Below are 22205 nucleotides of genomic sequence, written 5' to 3' on the forward strand. Positions count from 1 at the left end.
TTAGATGTACACTGTTAATGATAGTAAGAGGGGCCAGTTTTTCATGAACAATTCTATGTACGTGATTTAGGACATCCTAAATTAGAATTCTTGAAGACCGTTGGTCTGAATTAGAAAGTAGAAAGTTATCTGAACTGACACAGTTTCAGCATTTTTATAAATATGATGAAGCAAAAACCAGTAGATACTGGGTAAATCCTGCAAATGTGCAAGGCCAAAAGTCTTGATAAACTAGAGGATACATGTTTAGATATTTAGCTTTCTGCATCTTCAGAAACTGTCATGTATGATCCACTTGTAAAAACAATGTTACTGTTTAAAGAGTTAAAATAAAGAATGATGAGATAAGATAATGCTTTAACGCAAAGTTGGGAGGGAATGTATATAACCTTAAAGAAGTTCTGATGTTTCTTCAAGCTTCTTTTTGTTTATATATTAAAATTAAATAGAATTATAACAGTTATTTTCAGGCTGATTATAAATTTTGGAGCAGGTTAGTTCTGATATCTCTCATCAGGGGCTCTCTTAAATCCCCCTTCTGTTCATTTTTCACTTTGCAAGCTTGTAATTTTAATCCTTTATGATGGTGATTCTCCTTTACGTAGAGTTGCTGGGCATAATGGAGAATGGGAGGTTATTTATTCTCTAATTAAACATACCAGCTGTTTTTTTTTTGGCTTTAGATTTTGCCAGTTTAAGGGACTGACTTATGTCTATGGTTCTAATGAAATTATGCTGTTAGGTATGTAGGACAAAAAGGAAATACATCCCTTCAATAGGCAAGGTTTTCTATGCTTTGCTCATTTTAGTGAATGTAAAGCAACATTTAAAATACTTCGCCCAGTGTTACCACTATGTTAAAGGAGATTCACTTTTAGAATACAAAGAAATAAACAGCACCAAATTCTCATGTTTAGATAAACTAATGATTATTTCCATAGAGAACCTTCCAGCTCTTATATGTGGTTTGCATAGAGAATACCTGAAAAAAAAATCTCAGGTACAATCAGCTGTTGCTTATACAGCTATGTTTTTAACTGGTGATCAGATAACCAGATGTTTTTGCACACCCAAAGCTATTGCAGCTGACTTCTGGTTATGTGAAGAGTAGAAAAGTAGTATGTAACTCATTTCATATGCACATCAACTGAAATTCAGCATTTGGTTGAATACAAAATTTGGAGACCTGAAAGAATGTCAGCAAGCACTCTTTAGTAGTAAGGTAGTAAGCAGATTACATTACTAACACTAAAAAACAGGGGATCTGTACAGTGTTATTTGCTGTTGCATCCTTTATCTGCATCAATTTGTCTTTATTTGTCTCATTCATGGCAGTGGTATAATGGAGCTGTTAAATTTGAAGGTGAAATCTCCTAGCTCTTTGAAGGCAACAGCAAGAGAGTACTATCTTTCCTGGGGTCACAATTTCACCATATCTGAATATATCTGTATTTACCATATCTGAATATATCACTCCAACCAAACTTAAAATGCTTTTTGAAATAGTAAAAACATCCAAATCATCCAAAGGCAGGGGTCAGCCTGGAAGGCTTTCTCAAAGCTGAAAGCCACATACAGTTTGTTTCTTATCCTCATCATAAAGGTGCCTGATTAGAACTGTTGGTAGCTTACTTCTGTTTCTGTTTAGATTAAGAGAATGCAATTTGAATGAACTCTAATTGTAGAGTGTTTTATTGTAAACCTGCAAGCTTTGTGTTTCATACTGGAGTCTTCTGTAAACATTCATTTTTAGCCTTGTAAGATATACCAAGCAGTAGTACAAATCAGGAAAAAAGAATTACCTCTTCATGGTACTTACTTGAAGAGTTGATACTGTAAATGTATTGATAAATGCCAGGAAGCTTGTAGTGATCATTCCAAGTGTGTTTGGGTATTTACACTATTTATACTTAAAAAATGGAATTTGTTTTTGTCTGAAAACATTGCTTGGTTGACTTCATGTTAGATGAAGATGATATGTTAGATATTCTGGTTGTCCCTGAATGTCACTGTGGAAAAGTTCTGAATTCTTTCCAAACCTCATTTCATTTTTTCCATCTTTTCTGTGCACAGCTATAGGTATTATGTGCCACTTGCCTTTGTATAAGCTCACTACTACACAGTCACAAAATGGAGTTTTCTTCACAATCTCTCTAAAGTATTCATGGGAAAAATGAGGCACTTGTCTGAGGTTACACTGAAAATCTGTGTCTAAGCGAGGAACTGAACCTTGTTATCACTGTGTTTCAGTTTTGTGTCTGGTATTCTATATGTGCTTGAGGGTAGGAAAGCTCTGCAGGAGGATCTGGATAGGCTGCACCGATGGGCTGAGGTCAACTGCACGAAGTTCAACAAGGCCGAGTGCCGGGTCCTGCACCTGGGGCACAATAACCCCAAGCAGAGCTATAGGCTGGGAGAGGAATGGTTGGAGAGCTGCCAGGCAGAGAAGGACCTGGGAGTGATGGTGGATAGTCGGCTGAATATGAGCCAGCAGTGTGCTCAGGTGGCCAAGAAGGCCAACGGCATCCTGGCTTGTATCAGGAACAGTGTGACCAGCAGGGCTAGGGAGGTGATCGTCCCCCTGTACTCAGCTCTGGTGAGGCCACACCTCGAGTACTGTGTTCAGTTTTGGGCCCCTCACTACAAGAAGGACATGGAGGTGCTTGAGCGGGTGCAGAGAAGGGCGACAAAGCTGGTGAGGGGCCTAGAGAACAAGTCCTATGAGGAGCGGCTGAGGGAGCTGGGCTTGTTCAGCCTGGAGAAAAGGAGGCTCAGGGGCGACCTTGTTGCACTCTACAGATACCTTAAAGGAGGCTGTAGGGAGGTGGGGGTTGGTCTGTTCTCCCACGTGCCTGGTGACAGGACGAGGGGGAATGGGCTTAAGTTGAGCCAGGGGAGTTTTAGGTTAGATGTTAGGAAGAACTTCTTCACTGAAAGGGTTGTGAGGCATTGGAACAGGCTGCCCAGGGAAGTGGTGGAGTCACCATCCCTGGAAGTCTTTAAAAGACGTTTAGATGTAGAGCTTAGGGAAATGGTTTAGTGGGGACTGCTAGCGTTAGGTCAGAGGTTGGACTCGATGATCTTGAGGTCTCTTCCAACCTAGAAATTCTGTGTGTGATTCTGTGATTCTGCTTTATTTTTTTGGCAGCAGGAAGACAAACCAGACAATCTTAAACTGGAATATGGTCTGAAATGTATCAGTTGTATGCACCACGTCAGTGCTGTTGAAATTCTGGAATTTAAGGCATCAGAGAGGTAGAGTAAGGAAGGATACAGAGCAAAGCTTATGTAGGCTTTTAAAATCCTGTAGTGTGAAGAATTTCATAACTATGTTTTACTCTAAATTTTCTAAATCATCTCTCTTAAACACCTACATCTTTTGTGTATTACTTCACTTCCCTTCAGTTTGAATAACTGTTTGCTCCTCAGTTATTCAGTATCTTCTTTTTTTTCAGTCTGGGTTAGAAAAAGGAGATTTATTTTATTTTATTTTTTTTTAATGCATTTCAGTAACATTTGCTTTATTACAAAATAATGAGATCCCTTTCAGTCTTGTGACTAAGTTTACCAAAATTTTAATGTATTCCTGTAAGAATTCTTAGTGGTCACGTATAACATTTGACTCAGAATAGGTGGGTGAAATATCCATAGGAGTGATCTGAGGGAGGGTGCTGTTGAAGAGTAGTTGTATTATGTTCACCTTTAGCCATTGAAATTTGTAGTAAATGCAATTTTTTTCAGAGTTCTGTCTTGTTCTAGCCTAGGTGTCAAAACTACTGCCAACTTCCAACAGTAACATAAAACAAGATCCTATCATCACTAGAGTAGGTTTAAAAAAAAGTCCGAGAATAAATGTAATCATCTTACAGGCTTTCTGAGAAGGCTTCTAAAATCTCTGTGTATTCTGTAGTTATCTTGAAATGTCTGTGCTGTAATTTAGCTTTACGTTAGTTTAGTGGGTGCCGTGAAGAAGTACGGATGTAAGTCAGCATTCCAACATTGCAATGACAACTGTTGTGATTCTGAATCGTAATCTACTGATTGGTGACTGATAGTGATAAAAATAGTAACTATTTATATTTATACATCCTGAACTATCTTGCCTTGGAGCTGTATAATTTTAAAGGATTGAATAAAGCATATCAGTGGTGTCTGCACTAAATTGCACTGAGTCTGCTTTATTGATACTTAATGCATACACATAAATTTGTTCCAATTTTCAAAAAATTGCTTTCTGACACGTTACTTTCTTTCTTTCTAGCTGAAGTGTTATCACAAAAAATACCGGTCAGCTACTCGTGATGTGATTTTTCGCCTTCAGTTTCACACTGGAGCTATTCAAGGACATGGCTTGGTGTTTAGTAAAGAGGACTTGGACAATGCCAACAAAGGTACTTGTCTTCTGTGATTGGTTAGATTTCTACGTGTGTGGGTGCAAGTGTATGTTTGTGCATATGATGATAGTCTTCAGAATCTGTTTTCAAAAGGATTTTTTTCCATCCCGTTGTTCAGGGAGAGGGAGATTACTTTGCGTTATTTTAATAGCACTGTAACACACGTAAGCCCTTAATGAGAACAAAAGCTCTTCGTGTGAGTTAAGTTGTCAAAATTATACAGATACTGCTTCATAGTCCTTAACTCATCCTCTCATATTTTTAACAACAACAGACATGCTTAAAATGATGATTCTTTTATTCACGATTACAGGAAATATGCTGAAGCATTTTCTTGTCACTGCAGATAAGTTATAAAGTCTGGTACTGGTTTTGTGACCTGGACTGCTTGAATGTGGAACACTTCTATTATGCTTCAGAATAGGTATCCAAAAGTGGAGGCAAAGTTTTCGTAAACATTTGAAAATGTCTCAAGTAACTCTTTGTATTTTCCAAAGGATTATTTCAGTTTTATTTTTATGTTTATTTTCAGGATTATAACTTCCACAACCTATGTTACTAACAAACTAAAATGAAATGTATTTTCCTGCAACATGTGCCTATACAAAACCTTTATGGTCAAACACTGCAATTTAGCCCATATACAGAACAATTTTACTCTGTTCCTGAGTGTGTCTTCCTTTAATAGCCACAGACTAGGGGTGGTTCAGCTCTTTTGTTTTTGACTTTCTTAGAAGTAAACAGAACTCCAACTGACACTTAATTGGTCCTTTCTAGAGAACACGTGGCAAAGAATGTGTGTGGCTTTTTTAGAAACAAATGACTAGATTCCAGGTGAGAAGAGTGACAAGAGTACGTGTGTTAATGGCTATAGCCAATTCTGATTTATGAGTGCCTTGGAACTGTTTTCCTGGGAGATATTTTGTTGAAATGTTAGCTTTTATTTTCAGATGACCGTTTCCCTGATTATGGCAAAGTGGAATTAGTGTTTTCAGAAACCCCAGAGAAAATTCAAGGTGAGTATACAGGAGAAAAAAGAATGCTTAGCTTAAATATAAACCACATTGAAATGTATACTTAAAAACAACAACAACAACAAATTAAAAAAAAACAAAACAAAACAACTTTTTTTCTCTCTTGTTCCACTTGTCTTTTAGAAGATAGGAAATTCAACTTCAGCATTGAAATATGTAATATTTTATGTACGTTTATGTATGTAAACATACATTTATGTTTTTGGTTTAAATGTGAAGAATTTAATGAAGACACCGCATAGGAGTTATCTGACTTTGTTTTAAGGGTATACAACAACAGTTGCTAACAACCAGTAGAAAACATTTTTATGTCTGTATGAAACATTCACAGTATACATGTACAGTATAGGTAGCTTGACCCAGTATAAGTGACAGCAGTGGTCATTTCCATAACTTTTTCTGGATGTTGTTATAACTGATTATTTTTGTTGAAGTGGTGAAGTTTTGACTGTCTATAATTTAGCATAAGGAGATGTAGTTACAATTTCCTTGGAGATGTGCCTGCTCTGAAGTTGCCTTGTGGGTATATCCTGTATGCCTCCAGAATATATTCTATTTTATTATGTCTAAGATCATAGATAATTACTGCCTGCAAGAAGAACTTAAGATCATGCTTTATATTGCAGTTTAATCTGTTAATGGATCTGTTCTTACTCATTTTTCAGTGTTTCCAAAGGTATGGATTCAGCCTGAAACTGAATGAAAACTAAGTATTCTGAGCTGTCTGTCTCATACATAATCCTGTTAGGCGTCCTGTGAATTGCATGTTTTCCTTTTCATTTTTTTCACCAGTTTGATCACTTAAAAACTTGTGGTAGCAGCCAATAAGAAGCTGGATTCTATCTAGCTGAACATGAAGATCTTACTTAGCGTGCTGGAAAGTCATATAAGAAAAAAAATGGCTTTATAAATAAACACTCACAGCTGGATCTGAACATTTCTGGATGGTAAATGCTTGAAGAGAGGTCACCTTACATGGCTGAAAAATTATCAAAATTTTTTCAAATCTGCCTTAGAGGGCAAATCAGATCTGTGTTTTTTAGCAGGCTCCAAGTTGTCTGAATGTAAGGTTTTAAGTAATTGGAAATTAGTTTTCAGTTGCTGTCTTCCTAACTGTCTAGGAAGAAGATTTCACTTTGGAAATACTTGTTTACAGTTTCTGCAAATGACTTTTCCACATTGAAAGTATTATAGAATAACTGCAGGTTATCTCTAGTCCATCCTCCTGCTGAATCCGAGGTCATCTGTGAGATCAGTCCAGGTTGCCAAAGCATATATCCAGCCAAGTCTTGAAAACCTCTAAGGATGGAGACATCACAACCTCTCTGGGCAGACTCTGGGCAGTGTCTGACAGCCCTCATAGTGAACTATTTTTTCTCCTAAAGATAAGGAAACTCTGTATGTTTAATTTATGTCTGTTCCTTCTTATCTTCCCACCTTGCACCCACCTGGCTCTGTCTCCTCAGTAGCCTTTGGGGGTGTTGCTGTAAGGTCACCCCAAACCATCTCATCCCCAGGCTGAAGAAGCCCTGGTTCCTCAACCTGTCGTTCCAGGGCAAGTCTTTCTGTCCTAACTACCCTGGTGGCCCTCCCCTGAACTTGCTTCACTTTATTTATGTCTTTCTTGTATCAGGTAGCCCAAAACTGAACACAATATCCTAGAAAATAACAATTTGTGATACAAGTTTTAGGAAAGGATGCAGTTGCTAGGAGAATTAGGCATGTAAATATTTAAGTAACAAGGTTCCTAAATCTGCTTGAGACAAATGTGGCTTTTTCTCTTCCTTCATGTTAAGGTTTAGTACCATGGTATTCTTGTCCTTTTAATGTTAACCATCCTTGTTTTGAAAGCTTTACAACATCCATATAACACTGTACTTCTTAAAAACAAGTTAAGAACATGCTTCTCCAGACACAGCCACAGAGCTCTATGATGTCTTCCTGTAGGGCTGTGTGGTCAGCTGTGTTCATGGTGTTTTGGGGCTGATACAAGTTATCGGAGCTACATTATAAACAAGAAGCTCAAGATAAAATTCTGTGCTTGTTCCTTCTGTAATGAAACATAAATTAGGCTATTTTTAGTTGGTTTATATAATCTTTCTTCCCAATCTAAGAACATGGTATTGTATTTGCAGGAACAGACTTCTATCAGAAGGCCACATGCATGTGTGTGTATATATCATTTCAGATATGATTTTTGTCTCAAACAGATGTTAATTTTTTAGGATGTGAACACCTTCAGAACGACCATGGAGTGACAGTTGATTACAATACCTCAGACCCGCTGATACGCTGGGACTCCTATGAAAATATGAGCCCTGATGGGGAAGGTGAGTAATTCTGTTAAGGCAAAACCTTTGGCAACTGTGCAAGAGTGTCTGAAAGGGAGGAAAGAGATATCATTTACTTGAACCTACTGCCACCTCACTGATGTGCGGAATTAAGTTGCTGTCCACCACTGTCTCTTTAATCTTAGTGGCTCTTTACTCTTCCATAGAAAGAAGGCTGTTTAAAAGAGATTCTTGTTAATACATTGAATTGGATTGAGTTGCAAATGGTTGGTATGAGTTACTTATTTGTAAACTAGCTTTAAAAAGTTTTTATTGTAAAGCTTCTAGTTTGACTACTAATATGGAATTTTAAGAACAAAATGATGTGGCCTTGAGTGCTTACTATATTATCTGGAATGTTACAGGAGGTGCATTAGTCTGTAAAATGATAGATAAATGAATGGGCAAAGATGTGCATATTTGCAAATTTTACCTTATAAATATGCCAACTTCTGAAGTGTCCTTTTATTTCTTTAGATTTTTTTTTTCTGTAATATGCTGGTAAATGCAGAAGATAAAAGCTTCCAATAGCAGCCTTCATATTCTGACTTTAGAGTGCATGCTTTCCTGATGCTTTGCCTGAGGGAGTGATTGTGATTTTAATGGATGTAGTCTTCATGTAAGTACTATGGTGGTTTCACACCAATGGCTGGCTAAACTCCTCCATACCTCTTTCTCTCACACCCTCCTCAAAGGAACAGAGGGAGAAAATATGAAGGAAAAGGGCTCAAGGGTAGGGACAGACAGATCACTCACCAATTACCATCATGGGCAAAACAGAGTTTGCATAGGGAGATTAATGTAATTTATTGACAAATAATAACAGACCAGAACAGTGAGAACTAAAAGCAAACTAAAAACAGCATTTCATCTCCATCCACTCTCTTCTACCTCAATCCCTAACACTGTCTCAGCTGCTCCTTCCTCCTCATCCTATTCCCCTACTCTAGTGTGGGGCCCCTCCCACAGGATGCAGTCTTTCCTGAACTGATTCTGTGTGGGCTTCCCACAAACATCAGTTCTTGAATCATAGAATCACAGAATTGTAGGGATTGGAAGGGAGAAGAAGAAGAACTGCATGGGCTGAATATGTGGGACACAGTCCTTAAGGAACAGCCTGCTTCAGCACGGGCCCCCCACGTGCAGCAGCTCCCACCAGACCTTCTGCACCGCTGTGGGCTCCTCTCCATGGATGGCAGCCCTCCTGTCTGCTAGGGCACACTGCTGGTTCATATTCAGCTTGCTGTCAACCAAAACCCCCAGACCCCTCTCTGTGAGGCTGGTCTCTAGCGTTTCTCCCCCCAGTCTGTACGTGCAGCCAGAGTTGCCCAGTTCCAGGTGAAGGACCCAGCACTTGCTCTTGTTAAACTTCATGTGATTGGTGACTGCCCAGCTCTCTGATCTGTCCAGATCTCTCTGCAAGGCCTTTCCACCTTCAACAGAGTCAACAATCCATCCCAGTTTAGTATCATCAGCAAATTTGCTCAAAACATGTTTTAGTCCTACATTGAAACTGTTTATGAAAACATTGAAAAGAACCGGCCCTAAAATGGAGCCCTGGGGGCTGTCCACCAGCCTGATGCGGCCCCATTTACCACAACCGTTTGAGCCCTACCCATCAGTCGATTGTTCATTGTGTGATGTTTTTACTTAGCTGTATGCTGGACGTTTTTTCCAGTAGGATCCTATGAGAAAATGTATCAAAAGCTTTACTGAAATCCCAAAAGATTGCATCTGTTGGCTTCCCTTGATCAACTAGTTGGTTGATCTTATCATAAAAGGAAATCAAATTTGTCAAACAGGACCTACACCTCGTGAACCCCTGTTGGCTATGACCAATGACTACATTGTCCCCCAGGTGTGCTTCAGTAACTTCAAGGATCATCTTCATAATTTTACCAGTCACTGAGGTGAGACTGACAGGCCTGTAATTACCAGGGTCTTCTTTCTTGCCCTTCTTGAAAATTGGCACAACATTTGCCAGCTTCCAGTCTACTGGGACCTCTCCAGATTCCCAAGACCATTGAAAAATAATTGAGAGAGGTCCAGCAATGACGTCAGCCAGCTCTCTGAGTACCCTAGGATGAATCCCATCTGGCCCCATGGACTTGTATGGATCCAGGTGGAGCAACAAATCCTGCGCACGTTCAGGGTTGACTGGGAGTTTATCATTCCCACCATCATAGTCGTCCAGCTTAGGGCACAGGAGGTCCCAAAGCCCATCATTGGCATTGAAGAAAGAGTCAAAGAAGGCATTAAACGTCTCTGCTTTGCCTATGTCCTTGTTTGTGAGGTGATCAGCCCCGTCAACTAGTGGACCTATGTTTTCTCTGGTCCTCCTTTTTGTGTTTAAGTATTAAAAAAAGCCCTTTTTATTGTCTCCCACAGACCTGGCCAGCTGCAACTCTAATTGGGCTTTGGCTGCATGAATTTTCTCCATATAAATGCGAACAGCAACCATGTAGTCTTTTCATGTTGCCTGACCCTGCTTCCAGCAGCCTTACATATTTCTTTTTATGCCTAAGCTCCAGAAGAAGATCCCTGGTCAGCCAGGCTGGCCTTCTGCCCCGCCTGCCTGATTTCCGATATTTCGGAATTGCCTGATCCTGTGCTTTTAGGAGGCAGTGAGGCAGTGCTCAGGATGTTTCTGTGGCATGTGCTTCCTTTCTTATCCCCTACTTTGTGTAAACATAACTGTCAGCAAACAGTGAATTGATGTTAAATATTTTAGCTGCTAAGATTCATTGGATAGACAGATTTGACCTTCCCATCCTCATGCGTTGTATTATAAGTAGCTACATCAGTACAGGAAATTGAAAGCAGAGATAAATGTTTAGGCAGCACATTGTTGGAACATACAGAACAGTACGTTGCTCATATCTTAATGACTTTATATAGAAGACTTCATCATAGACCATTCAAAAGTACAATTACCTTGTTTTCCTGATGTTTGGAAGTCATATATGCTATTTAATAGGCTTTTTTTTTTTTTTTTGGTAATTTGTGTGCTTGATATATTTTCAGTTACCTGAGATGCAATATAAATACGATATGTTGGCATAGATATTGAGAAATTTATTATGCATCTGTAGAGAAGTCACTAGAGAAGCTAGAGAATGCACCATAAAAACATGAGATGTATCCAGATATTCTTTCCTCAAGCAAACATTTAAGAGGCAGGATAAATGTGAACCTATGGAACTCAACAATGGAATTGCAGGCAGAGCATCTGTCTCTGCATAGCTTTGGCAAAAGATCAAGAGTGGCTAAAACATATGCACAAGGGAACAGCTATGTTTTCTCCTAAGGATGAAATCTGTATTCAAAACAAAGGTAAACCTAATTTGCCATTCAAGGTAAACACAGTTTGCTTAGGTCTTCCTTTACTTCGGACTTACAACAGGACAGACTTCTCTTATGGTTTGTGGCAGTCGTTCAATATCATGCTTTTGCATTAAAAGATTGTATTGAAGCCTGGTTTTCACCACAGGTGAGAGACCACTAACAGGAGATGCTAATATCATATCCAGACAGTGAGCAAAGTCAAGAAGCTTTGCATGTGGATCTTTTAGCTACAATCGTGAAGTCATAGAAAGAAACTCTTTCATACCTCAGATATAGGATGTGGTGCATTTGGAAGTCTGCCTGACAGGGGTGACACGTTTAAAATGTGGACGGGTCTCATGGGGTGCCTGTTTCAGATCTACTCCATTACTCTTGGCCTTTTGTAGGAACTGGACTTCACAGTTTTACTTCTGCCTGTTTTCTATGGGAATTTCAGTAGGAATAACATGAAGGTGACAGTATTCCTGTATTGCAGTTATGCACCTTGTTCATTTCAAAAAGAGTTTTGAAATTCCAAATCAAGGTGGCCAGAAAGGCTACAGCCAAACTCTTTGAAGTGCACATGGTTTCCTTTGTAGGTATGTGTGTAACAGCTATTTCCAAGCTATTTTCAGTGTGTTAAAATGGAAAAATAGTGAAAAAGAAAGCTGTTTATCTCTTTTGCAATCCTACACTTATTCGGCATTGTTAGCAAAAGAACAAGTGATGAAAGGACATGAAAAAATAAATATGTACTCAAAGTATTTCATGTCAGAAAGAGCAGTCAGGCATTGGAATGGGTTGCCCAGAGAAGTAGTGGAGTCACTGTCCCTGGGGGTGTTCAAGGAGAGATTGGACCTGGTGCTTAGGGACATGGTTTAGTGGGTGACATTGGTGGTAGGGTGATTGTTGGACCAGATGATCTTGGAGGTCTTTTTCAACCCTAATGATTCCATGAGTCTATCTTATTTTATTAGTGTAATACAGTATTGCAGACAGAAACGATTGCTTTTTAAGTAACCTTAAACCCTGTGATGATAATAAAGTTGAGTATGCTTGCATTGAATATGGAAAGGCTAGCTTGCTCTTTGGAATTAGTTCTTTATCCCTTATTCTTAACAGTACAGGAATTTTGACTATTGGGAAGCAATAAATTAGTTGAATTTTGTTTCATAAATGCTGTTTCTCTTAAATCACTTGAGAACTGTCTGTTATATATTGCACTAATAGTCCTCCATAATAAATTGAAGATTTTATTAGTTTTTAATTCTGAGTTTGTATCAAACTTCTTCTTCCTCAAGTAGTACATTTGCACAGGGACTTCTGTTATGTGGATTTAAAGCCCTGCAGCTGACTGTAAGATTTGAAACCACAAGAACTGAAACATCTTCCTCTTGCCATGTAGAAGTCTGAGATAGTTGTCATTGGTTTTCTTGTGGTTTTAAAGTCATGGTACTCATCAAGTCTTAAATGTATTTTGTGGGCAGGTAGGAACAGAAATGATTTTTGGTTGTGCTGAGTACTCCTATTTTTGCAGTGTTAAGGCAGCAAGTACCATAAAGTATATATTTGTAGATTTACAGAAGGTTTCTCGTTTGCTGCATTGACAGAAATTTACAACCTGTGGTAACAAATGAATAGTACCTTCTATTATTTCAAGAAATTTAAATGTGTTTTCATTCCAGTTGATAATCATGTTTTTCAGGAGTTTTGTAGTTCACATATTTTCAGCCACACTTCACTGTCTTCATTTTGATTGCAAAGGTCATATACACTCCTTTATATTTAAATTGAATTTGGGAGATTTAGTTTGTTTGCGATATTTTTGGAGGTATTCAAAGGGAGAGGGAAAGTAGTGGTAAATAAAGATGAAGTAATTTTTATGGGAAGGGAATGTTGAAGGAAATAAGTGTTCCCACCTTCTACCTCCTGGAAAACTTTTCATGTGCTTTATACTCACTGTATTGTGTCATGTGTTTCTTCCCCCTCCTTGATTAATACATTAATAAAATGTATTAATAGAACTTTTTTTTTTTTTTCCAGTTCACATTAATACATTTTCAGGATTATTTATACAGTAGGTAAGAGATGATATTGTTAAAACAAACAGTTAAAATCTGCTGAAAATGCAACTCCCCTTTTGGATAGGAACCATTATTTTGTGTGGAAATCACAGGACGATCCCAGTACAGCCTGGGCTTTGAGGTGTTCTGAAAATAAAATCAGATACATTAAAATAAAAATTATATGTATTGCCAAAGAGCAGAAACTCCTTTTGCTAGGGAATATGAGTAATTAAAAGGAAAGATGACTGCTGTGGTTCCTTTTGCGGTGTCGAAAGCTGCTTTATCTCAGATTTATTCTCAATATCCTAATAGCACACTAAGGTTATTCTAGAGAGAATGAATCTACCATGAAGGAACAACTCTGTCTTAAGGTGATGACCATGGGATGTGTGTGACTGGGATGCTGTACTGCTATTTATGTCTACTATTCAGTTTGTTGAGATAAGGTGTTGGCATTTGTTTTTTTTTGTTGTTTTACTGATGAATAAAACTGATAGCATCAAAGGGGTTATAATTGTCTAAAATGTTATTTGTTTTGTTTAACTGAATTCAGTGGATTGACAACAAAAGTGCACAAAATTCTTTTTCAGTATTCCATTTTAAGACATTTCACTTCTGCTAATGATTGCTAGATCCCACTGCGGTCTTTTGTCTGCCAACTCTACAGCCTGTGGAAAGAAAAGAACATCAGCACATGTTACAAATTGCTAAAAATGACAAGAGCAGGACTTTCAGCAAGTCTTTACAAGACTGGAACCGTCTTTCTATTATAAACCTTGCTGCTTGTTTCCTAGCAAACTGGCTTGGCTAGCTAATAATGTTTGCTAATTAGAAAAGAAACAATTTTGGAAACAAAAGGATGTTTTTAATTCAAGCTAAATAGGGTAGGGCAAAATGAATTCAAATTCCTATGTCTCTGGACTGTTGTATAAGAAATTTTCTAGCAGTTTATACACTGACCTGCTCCCACAAATTTTCTTTTAAGAAAAAAAAGTGTCTGCGAAGTGTCACCAGGTAGGCAATCAACAACATTCTGGTATGCACCTATGTCATGTGACTAGAAGAGGTGTTTGACTTTTATCGCCATTTTTTCTCCTTCTCAACCCAAAGTAAATAGCTATTGAATAGGGAGGTGCCCTCTCATGCAGTTAAACATGTGTTTTCCCGGAGGGGCCTTTCAGGATTGCAAAACTCAAGGGCTGAGGCAAAATTGCTTGGCTGTGGTAGCTTAAAAGGAATGCAGATGCTTACCAAAGAAAACAGCTGGTTTGATGTCATTTGTGATGAGTGAAGCTGAAAAATAAATTGTTAGTGAATAAAAGGTAATTCCAGCTTTTAGTCACCAGCTGGATGCAGTATTCTTTGAGACAATGAGAGATTTGTTAGAAGGTGGGGATAACAAGGTGTCCTACAACAATTTTCCCTCTTTCCTGTTCAACAGTGCAAAATAAAAACATTTGTAGAAAATAGAAAAATTTGCCCTATAAAATGCTGGCATCTCGAAACAAAATCTGAAATGCTTTGGAATGTTTGCCTTTGTTTTTCTTTGAGGAAGCTTATGTCTTATATTTCTTAACATTTTGTATGTTCTTCTTTGGATTGTTATAATTTCTTATTTTAAATTTGGTTATTCTTAATCATGAGACTGTGGTGGTTTTACACAGCTGGGCAGCTGAACTCCACCACAACCGCTCTCTCACTCCCCCTCCTCAAAAGGAAAGGGGGAGATAAGCAGTGAGAACTAAAAGCAAACTAAAAACACCTTTCCCCCATCCACACTTTTCTATGTTCCCCCCTCCGAGCAGTGCAGGGGAACACAGAATGGGGGTTGCAGTCAGTCTGTAACACTTCATCTCCGCCGCTCCTTCACGGTCACTCTCTGCCCCTGCTCCATGTGGGGTCCCTCCCATGGGATACAGTCCTTCCAGAATTGGCCCTACATGGGCTTCCCACAGGCTCTTCAAACTTCTCCAGTATAGGCCCTTACGATGGGGTTCATCCTTCAGGAGCAAACTGCTCCAGCATGGGTTCCCCAAAGGTGGCAGCTCCTGCCAGACCCCCTGCTCCTGCGTGGGCTCCTCTCCACGGGCTGCAGCTCCGGCCCGGGGCCTGCTCCTGCGGGGGCTCTCCATGGGCCGCAGCCTCCTCCAGGCCACATCCACCTGCTCCACTGGGGGCTCCTCCATGGGCTGCAGCGTGGAGATCTGCTCTGCCGTGGTACACCACAGGCTGCGTGGGGTACAGCCTGCTCCATGGTCCTGCCCACAGGCTGCAGGGGAACTTCAGCTCTGGTGCCTGGAGCACCTCCTCCCCCTCCTTCTTCACTGACCTTGGGGTCTACAAGGCTGTTTCTCCCTCCTCACTCTCCCAGCTGCTGTTTTGCAGCAGTTTTTAATTTTTATTTTTTTTTCCCCTTTTGTTAAATACGCTTTCACAGAGGCACGAACAGCATCACTTACTTGGCTCAGCTCTGGGCAGGTCCCTTTGGAGCTGGTTGAAACTGGCCTTTATTTAACATGGGGCAGCTTCTGGATTCTTTTCACAGAGGCTACCCCTGCAGCCCCTGGCTACCAAAACCTTGCTATGTAAACCCAGTGCAAACACCAACAATAAGTTGGAGATAAATTAATATAAAGTGGTTTGTTTTGTATGCCAGTAATACTGAATATAAACACAGGATTGCAAGTTTTCATTTCCACTTGTGCCGTAATAGGTACACTGTCATTCTCCCTTTGATCCTCCTTTATTAGAGCATTGATTAAACCAGTACAGAAATACATGGATTAAATACTCTTTGCCTCCGTATGTTAGGGAATGAGTCAAGTTCATGCAGGTGTTTTTAAGATTGTGCTTGATTAACTAAGTTCATTCCAGTCTGTAATCTCTTACGTCCATGTTTATGTTTTTCTTGATTGTTTGTTTGTTTTTATATAATTATTGAATGACAACAACAACAACAACAAAAAGTCATAGCACTTTAGATAGGTCAATTAGCAGATGATAGTTAAATGCAGTCAAGGGCTGGACTTTCAAAGGGCTTATTGATTCAAAGTGACTTATTTTCTTTAAGAGTATGTCTTGAGGCATCCTGAACACCTTTTTGAAAGTCTTGCATATTTACTTAAGTGCTAAGCTGAGCTCCAGCTTCACTTGGCCTGTCAAGCTCTGTGTGCACTAAAAATATTTTTGGTTTTACCCAGATGGTAAGCATATCAATAGGTCAGTGTCTGAAATGAGGAATTAGGTGCATTTTACCTACACTGATTTTGTTAGATACAATCTGTATGTTCTGCTTAAGTTAAATTTGTCTCAAATGAAAACAAAAAGCCCCAAATGATGCTAACTATCAGAGAAGGCTTGTTATAGCTAAGATTAAAAATAAATAAATAAATAAAAAATTTGAAAGTTTTTATGTCTGAAAACAAGAACAGATTAGAAGAAGGGTTCCCCAGGCCTCTGTTTTTCTCCATTAGCCTCCTGCCTCTTACTGCCTGTACTTTCATTCCTCTTTCCTATGAACTCCTTTGTCCTCATTTTATTTTTTCAAATCCTATTTTTATGCACTCCAGTAACTTTTCTGCTTTTCCTTCTGTGAAGGTTTCTCCCCCTCACCCCGATATCACTATCTTTAAAATTCCATGGCTTTATTTGAAGCAGAGGTTGCCCACGTCAAGTAATTTCAAAGCTACTGCAGAGCCAATTATTTGCTTTTAAAAATGCTTTTGTTATGTCCTCCAATTAATTTTTATCATATCTTGATGGTAGGCAGTGCTCTTATACCAAGCATATTATTTACTAGCCACTTGTCAAGGCAGTAATTAGACTTTCAGACCCAAAGAGCAGAGGGTAAAATTCAAGTGGTTTAATGGGCATTTCTGGTACATTCAGCTATCTTTTGCAGTTCTGTTTTTATAAAACTGTGCAAAGGACCTCTCTTCAGCACAGAAGGATTCAGATAATCAGAAACTAGGAGGAAGATAACACATGTGACTATGGGTAATGTTCTCTCTTCCCCTTCCTATATTCTTTACATAACTTCCAACAGCTGTTATCTCAGGGCCACATAACACTGCTTTTTCATGCGTTTCTCACCCAGCTTACTTGGGTTCTTGAGCAGACTTGCACTTACCTTCTCACATCTGTGTATTTCTTAGTCACGTCAACTGCAGTCTATTGTTATTAATATCATTAATTTAAACATTAATGCCCAAATAATTATCTCCTTCCATGCACATATACCTCAGGAAGAAGCTCTTCTCAACCCGACCTTACAGTCTGCTTAAAAGGTTAAATAAAGAGTCCTGAAAGGCAAATCTCTGCCACAGTTGTGTGTTCCCTCCCTGCAGCTACTTCCTGAACAGCTCTGCCTCTCTCTTGTGAAGACAATGAGACATCCTACCTGTTAGCTTCACTAGGCAAGGAAAAATAACTCTCGTTATGGTTTAGGTATCAGTTATCTTTTTTCTCATAACAACTTACTTGCCTGGCAGTAGAGTTAGTATGGCAGCAGCAGAGAATGAAAGAATGAATCAAATAAATGAACTGAAAATACTTTAGTACAAATTATGATTTCCTGCTTGCTTATTCTGTGACTGTCCTAAGATCAGAAAGAGAAGCAATTAAGTTCCCTCTCTCTGCCTGCAGCCAGGCATATGTACACTGAACTCCCTTGTGCATTGTGCTTTATATGTGTGTGTTCTGGTCTAGAACTGTGCTTTGTGAAGCAATTTTTTCTAACTCCGGAGTACTTGTAAAATCATTGAAGTCCAAATGTGACCCTTATGAGTGGCTGGGAAATGTACACTAGCATTTGCTAATGATAAGAATTCTGTAAAGTGTTGGATGCCCCCTCCTTTTTTTCTCAAAAGATTTAAGCTTTAAGGACCTCATGTGAGCCCGATGGTCCTGCTTGTTAGCATTTTCCTACCACCAACTCTCTTGGCTGTTTTCCTTTCCAAGTGTCGCGGTTTTTGTGGTACATGCCTCTTTCTGATTTTCTTCATCCTTTTTTATTTTTCTGTTAAAGACAGGCAAACATAGCAAACCAAGCAGCTTCCTGATGACTGACTTACTGCTACTTCATGTTGGAAAAATAGTTCTTTAAAATTGAATACTCATATGAACGTCAACATTTGCTTGGATGTCTTGGATAGTCAGGGGAAGGAAAAAACAGTGGTAGAAAATGACTTCATAATTTTTTCTTTTTTTTCTCCAGTCCATTGTGTTATCTTCAAAATACAATTGTCTTCAAAACTTTCTAAAAATGGATTACATGATTTCCAGATGGAAGTTTATGAACCAAGAATTCATCCTGCAGCCTTGTAAGATTTACTGACTCAGGCCTGCTTCTTAGATCACGGCTTGAGAGTTGCACTAAATGTGATTTCAGCTTTCCAAATTCAAGAAAGCACCACAGTTAGACAGTGTGAAGGCCTAACCTGATACAGATTGAAAATGTTGATCCATGTTTGTTTGTTTTTTTTCCCCCCCATGAACTTTTTATTAGTTCATGGTGATCAGTTCATTTGCATGACCCTTCTCTGCTGATCCGAGTGCCAGATCAGGCATCATCTGTACTCTGATAGTCAGCATAAAAGTTTTAAAGAGCTCTATATTGGAAAACATAGAACTTGCAGAATTTAAATGTCCTGTACCTGAAATGGACCTGACTGGCACACCCAGTAATCTGAATGTCCTCAGATGTGTACATTCTGTGTACAGAAACAGAAATGCTCAGTACTGCAGAGTCATGAGGCCCAGGAAGCCTGGAACTGATACAGACAAAGCATCAGAAAAAAAAAAAAAAAAAAAAAAAGTTGAGTGATGTGGTTTAAGACCATCTTTCTTATGATGTCCATGGCAATGTCATGGTGGGTTAACTTCAGCTAGTTGCAATGTGCCCACCAGGGTGCTCTCTAACTCATCCTCAGCTGGATGGGGAGAAAAAATGATGAAAAAAGCCCATAGGTTGAGATAAAAACAGGAGAATCACTTATAAATTACTGTAATGGGCAAAACAGACTCGGCTTGGGAAAGATTAATTTAATTTATTGCCAATTAACAATAGAGCAGAACAGTGAGAACACCCACCCACTCACACATACATTTTCTTCCTAGGCTCAACTTCAGTCCCTTCTTCTACTTCCTCCTTCCCCTGACTGGTATAGGGAGATGGGGAATGGCGATTACAACCTGCCCATAACGCTTTGTCTTTGGTACTCCTTCTGTCTCACACTCATCCCCTGCTTTAGCATGGGGTCTCCCTCACATGGGATACAGTCCTCCATGAACTATTCCAATGTGTGTCCTTCCCATGGTCTGTAGCTCTTCAAGAACTGTTCTAGTATGGATACTTTCCATGGGATGTAGTTCTTCAGGAACAGAATTCACCCTCGTGGGTCGCCCATGGGCCACGGTTCCTGGCAGAAAACCTGCTCCAGTGTGTGCTCCCTTGCATGCTCCTGCCAGGAGCCTACTTCTGTGTGAGTAGGGGCTACACCTTCCTTCAGGATATAAACAAATGCTCTGGTATGGGGTCGTCCATGGGCTGCAGTGTGGATATCTGCTTTACTGTGGTTCTCCACGTGCTGCAGGGGAAAAACACGTGCCACCTTAGTCTTCTCTACAGTCTGTAGGGGAATCTCTGCTCCAGTGTCTGGAGCACCTCCTCTCATTCCTTCTTCTCTGCCCCTGGTGCTTGCAGAGTTGTTTCTAACCTGATTTTCATTCCTCTCTTCCAGCTGCAGCGTTTTTTATATTTGTTTTTGTTTTAGTCTTGCTTAAATATGTTATCACAGAGGTGTAATCAGTGTTGCTCATTGGCTCAGCTTTGTCCTTTGGCATGTTCCTTTTGGAACTTGCGGGAACTGGTTATAATCAGACTTGGGGCAGCTCCCGGTCCCTTATAAGAGAAATCACCCCTGCAACCTCTCCATTACAAAAATAATGCCACACAATTCCAATTACAGACATTTAGCTGTTCAGAGCTTGCCTGAATTCCCAAAGCATTCTTGCTGTGATTTTGTGGAGTACCACTAAAGCTGTCCATCTAAGACAATAAAATTACAGCAGCATTACAGGTCTGTCTGAATTAATCATTTGCAAGTAAACTCTCCATAAGAGAGGTTAATTTGTTGAGAGCTGATGTTACCTGATCCAGGTTTCTTCTGCTACTCTAACTAGTGTTGCAGCTCTGTGTTCGAGCCTGCTGACTGCTTAGGGTTTAAGATCACCAGCACACAAACTGTAGCCTTACAAAAGAGCAGAAGAGGCCTGCAATTGAACCAAGGAATGGCATCGTATTTTTGTTTTTTCTTTTCTCACAGTGAAACAAAATGTAGCGAGACCAAAACAAAAGTTGCATCTTATATCAGACTAATCCATTTATATTGAGTTTTGAATATGCCTTTTTTTTTTGTTTCTTTTCACATTTTTGAGGTAAATTTCGGAAGTTTTCAAAGATTCTGTATTGTCCTACTAGTAATCCAGGAACAGACAGACAGTTCTCTGGTTTTCAAAGAGTGCTGTCTGCATAGCCTGTGTGTATGGTTTGTGTCTTTTATCAGACTCCTGACTAGTTTAATGTGCAGCCATTTACAGATTTGTAAGAACAGCAACACATGAACAGGAAAGCGTGTACTTTTTGGAATTGGGTTTGAACTTAATTTCTAACTCTTTCATAATCAGTGAATAGGTAGATGTATTTTGTGAATATGAGAGCTACTTTTATCCTTTGTTCAAATGAGAAGTCATTAAAGAATTGAAAGTCCCTTAAACAAAAATTGAATGTTGTCTAGGGGCATGGCTGTCTTTTGGTGATGCAGGCACACATTTTGAATATTTAGAGCAGAAGTTTGTGGGCTGCCATGTGGTGAGATACAGCTGTTATTAAAGGAGTAACTAACAGGCTTGCTCCCCCTAGTTTGAGCTGATTCATTCCAGAGACAGAGAAGGAGTCAATGCCTGCCAGCGTGTGGGAGCTTGAGAGCAGCAGCTGCTACATAAAAATAAGCGCAATCACCACAGGACTTCCAGAAAGTTTTTCTTGCCTGAGAACTCCAATAACGCACAATTTTTGAAGACTTCAGTGATGCGAGTGGCTGACCTGATTGTTCAATACAGAAGAACAATATTTTCTAAAAGTTGCATGCTCCAGGAAAAAGGCAATTGCAAGGCAATCATGAGTGTGTGGCTAAATGATTTGAAAATTGAAACCTGCTTGGCTTCACTAGATATTCAAATAGACTGAGAAAAGGACCATTGTAAGGAAATAGCTTGTATACTGAATTACCTTTTCAGTCAAGGCATTTGTATTCCTCTTTGCCTCTGGGAGTTCAGATTTCACTGAACCTGATTGTCCCCTCCTGCTCCTCCCTTGTGTTTACATTTTCATTTGCTTTTTCTCCTAATAGAAGTCTCATGCTTCTTTAGCACGACCATTTATTTACCTCCACGAGCAGGAACAGCATCTGCAGCTCAAACAGCAGGAGTTGAGACATTTCTTGCCTTTTTAAGCTGGAGTGTTAGCCTTAACTCTTGTATTTCCTCAGTATACAGTTGCTTAGAGAGTTTTAGTTGATTTAAATGAGCTGTTGATTGGTTATTGCAGAAAGTTCATGAATGTGCCTAGTAAAGAGGTAAGAAGTGTTGTTGTGGTTCAGGAGCTGGAAATACAGACCACATGTATTTCTGTATTAATTTTATAGGAACTGTATGGGGAGAGTTTGCAAGGCATGAGGGCCTGTGTTTGTTAGGGAGGGAGAAAGGAAAAGACAAATGCACAGAAAAGGATTTAACTTGGGAGGAATGCAACTCTGGACTTGTCCATATTTGCCTGAAGAGAGAAATATTTATTTGTGAGGTTGAAAAAAAACATCCAAATCTCCTGTAATATTTCCTGCTGCAACATGAACAATGAAACAGTGTGCAAAGGTTTGTATATTTACAACCTTCTTTATGTTCAAGTGGACTGGGTCATAATGGCTCTTGTTGAATTTGTGGTATATGTGTTTACATAGGTGGCTTGCGTTTGTCTGTGTGTTCACAAGTGGTGAATAG

The 22205-nt window shown here is 39.3% G+C and overlaps 1 protein-coding gene across 4 annotated transcripts in view; it reads left to right on the plus strand.

Annotated features, from left to right (window-relative positions):
* Nucleotides 1-22205, plus strand: part of TNS3 (tensin 3) — a 248233-nt gene that overhangs the window by 146516 nt on the left and 79512 nt on the right. For all 4 annotated transcript variants that reach the window (XM_084281745.1, XM_084281746.1, XM_084281748.1 and 1 more), the window contains 3 exons: nt 4262-4391; nt 5345-5410; nt 7654-7758. In XM_084281745.1, the coding sequence (XP_084137871.1) occupies nt 4262-4391; nt 5345-5410; nt 7654-7758 (301 nt within the window). The remainder of the gene's footprint in view (nt 1-4261; nt 4392-5344; nt 5411-7653; nt 7759-22205) is intronic.

Source organism: Netta rufina (assembly GCF_964035555.1).
Source record: "Netta rufina genome assembly, chromosome: 2".
NCBI classification, from domain to species: Eukaryota; Metazoa; Chordata; class Aves; order Anseriformes; family Anatidae; genus Netta; species Netta rufina.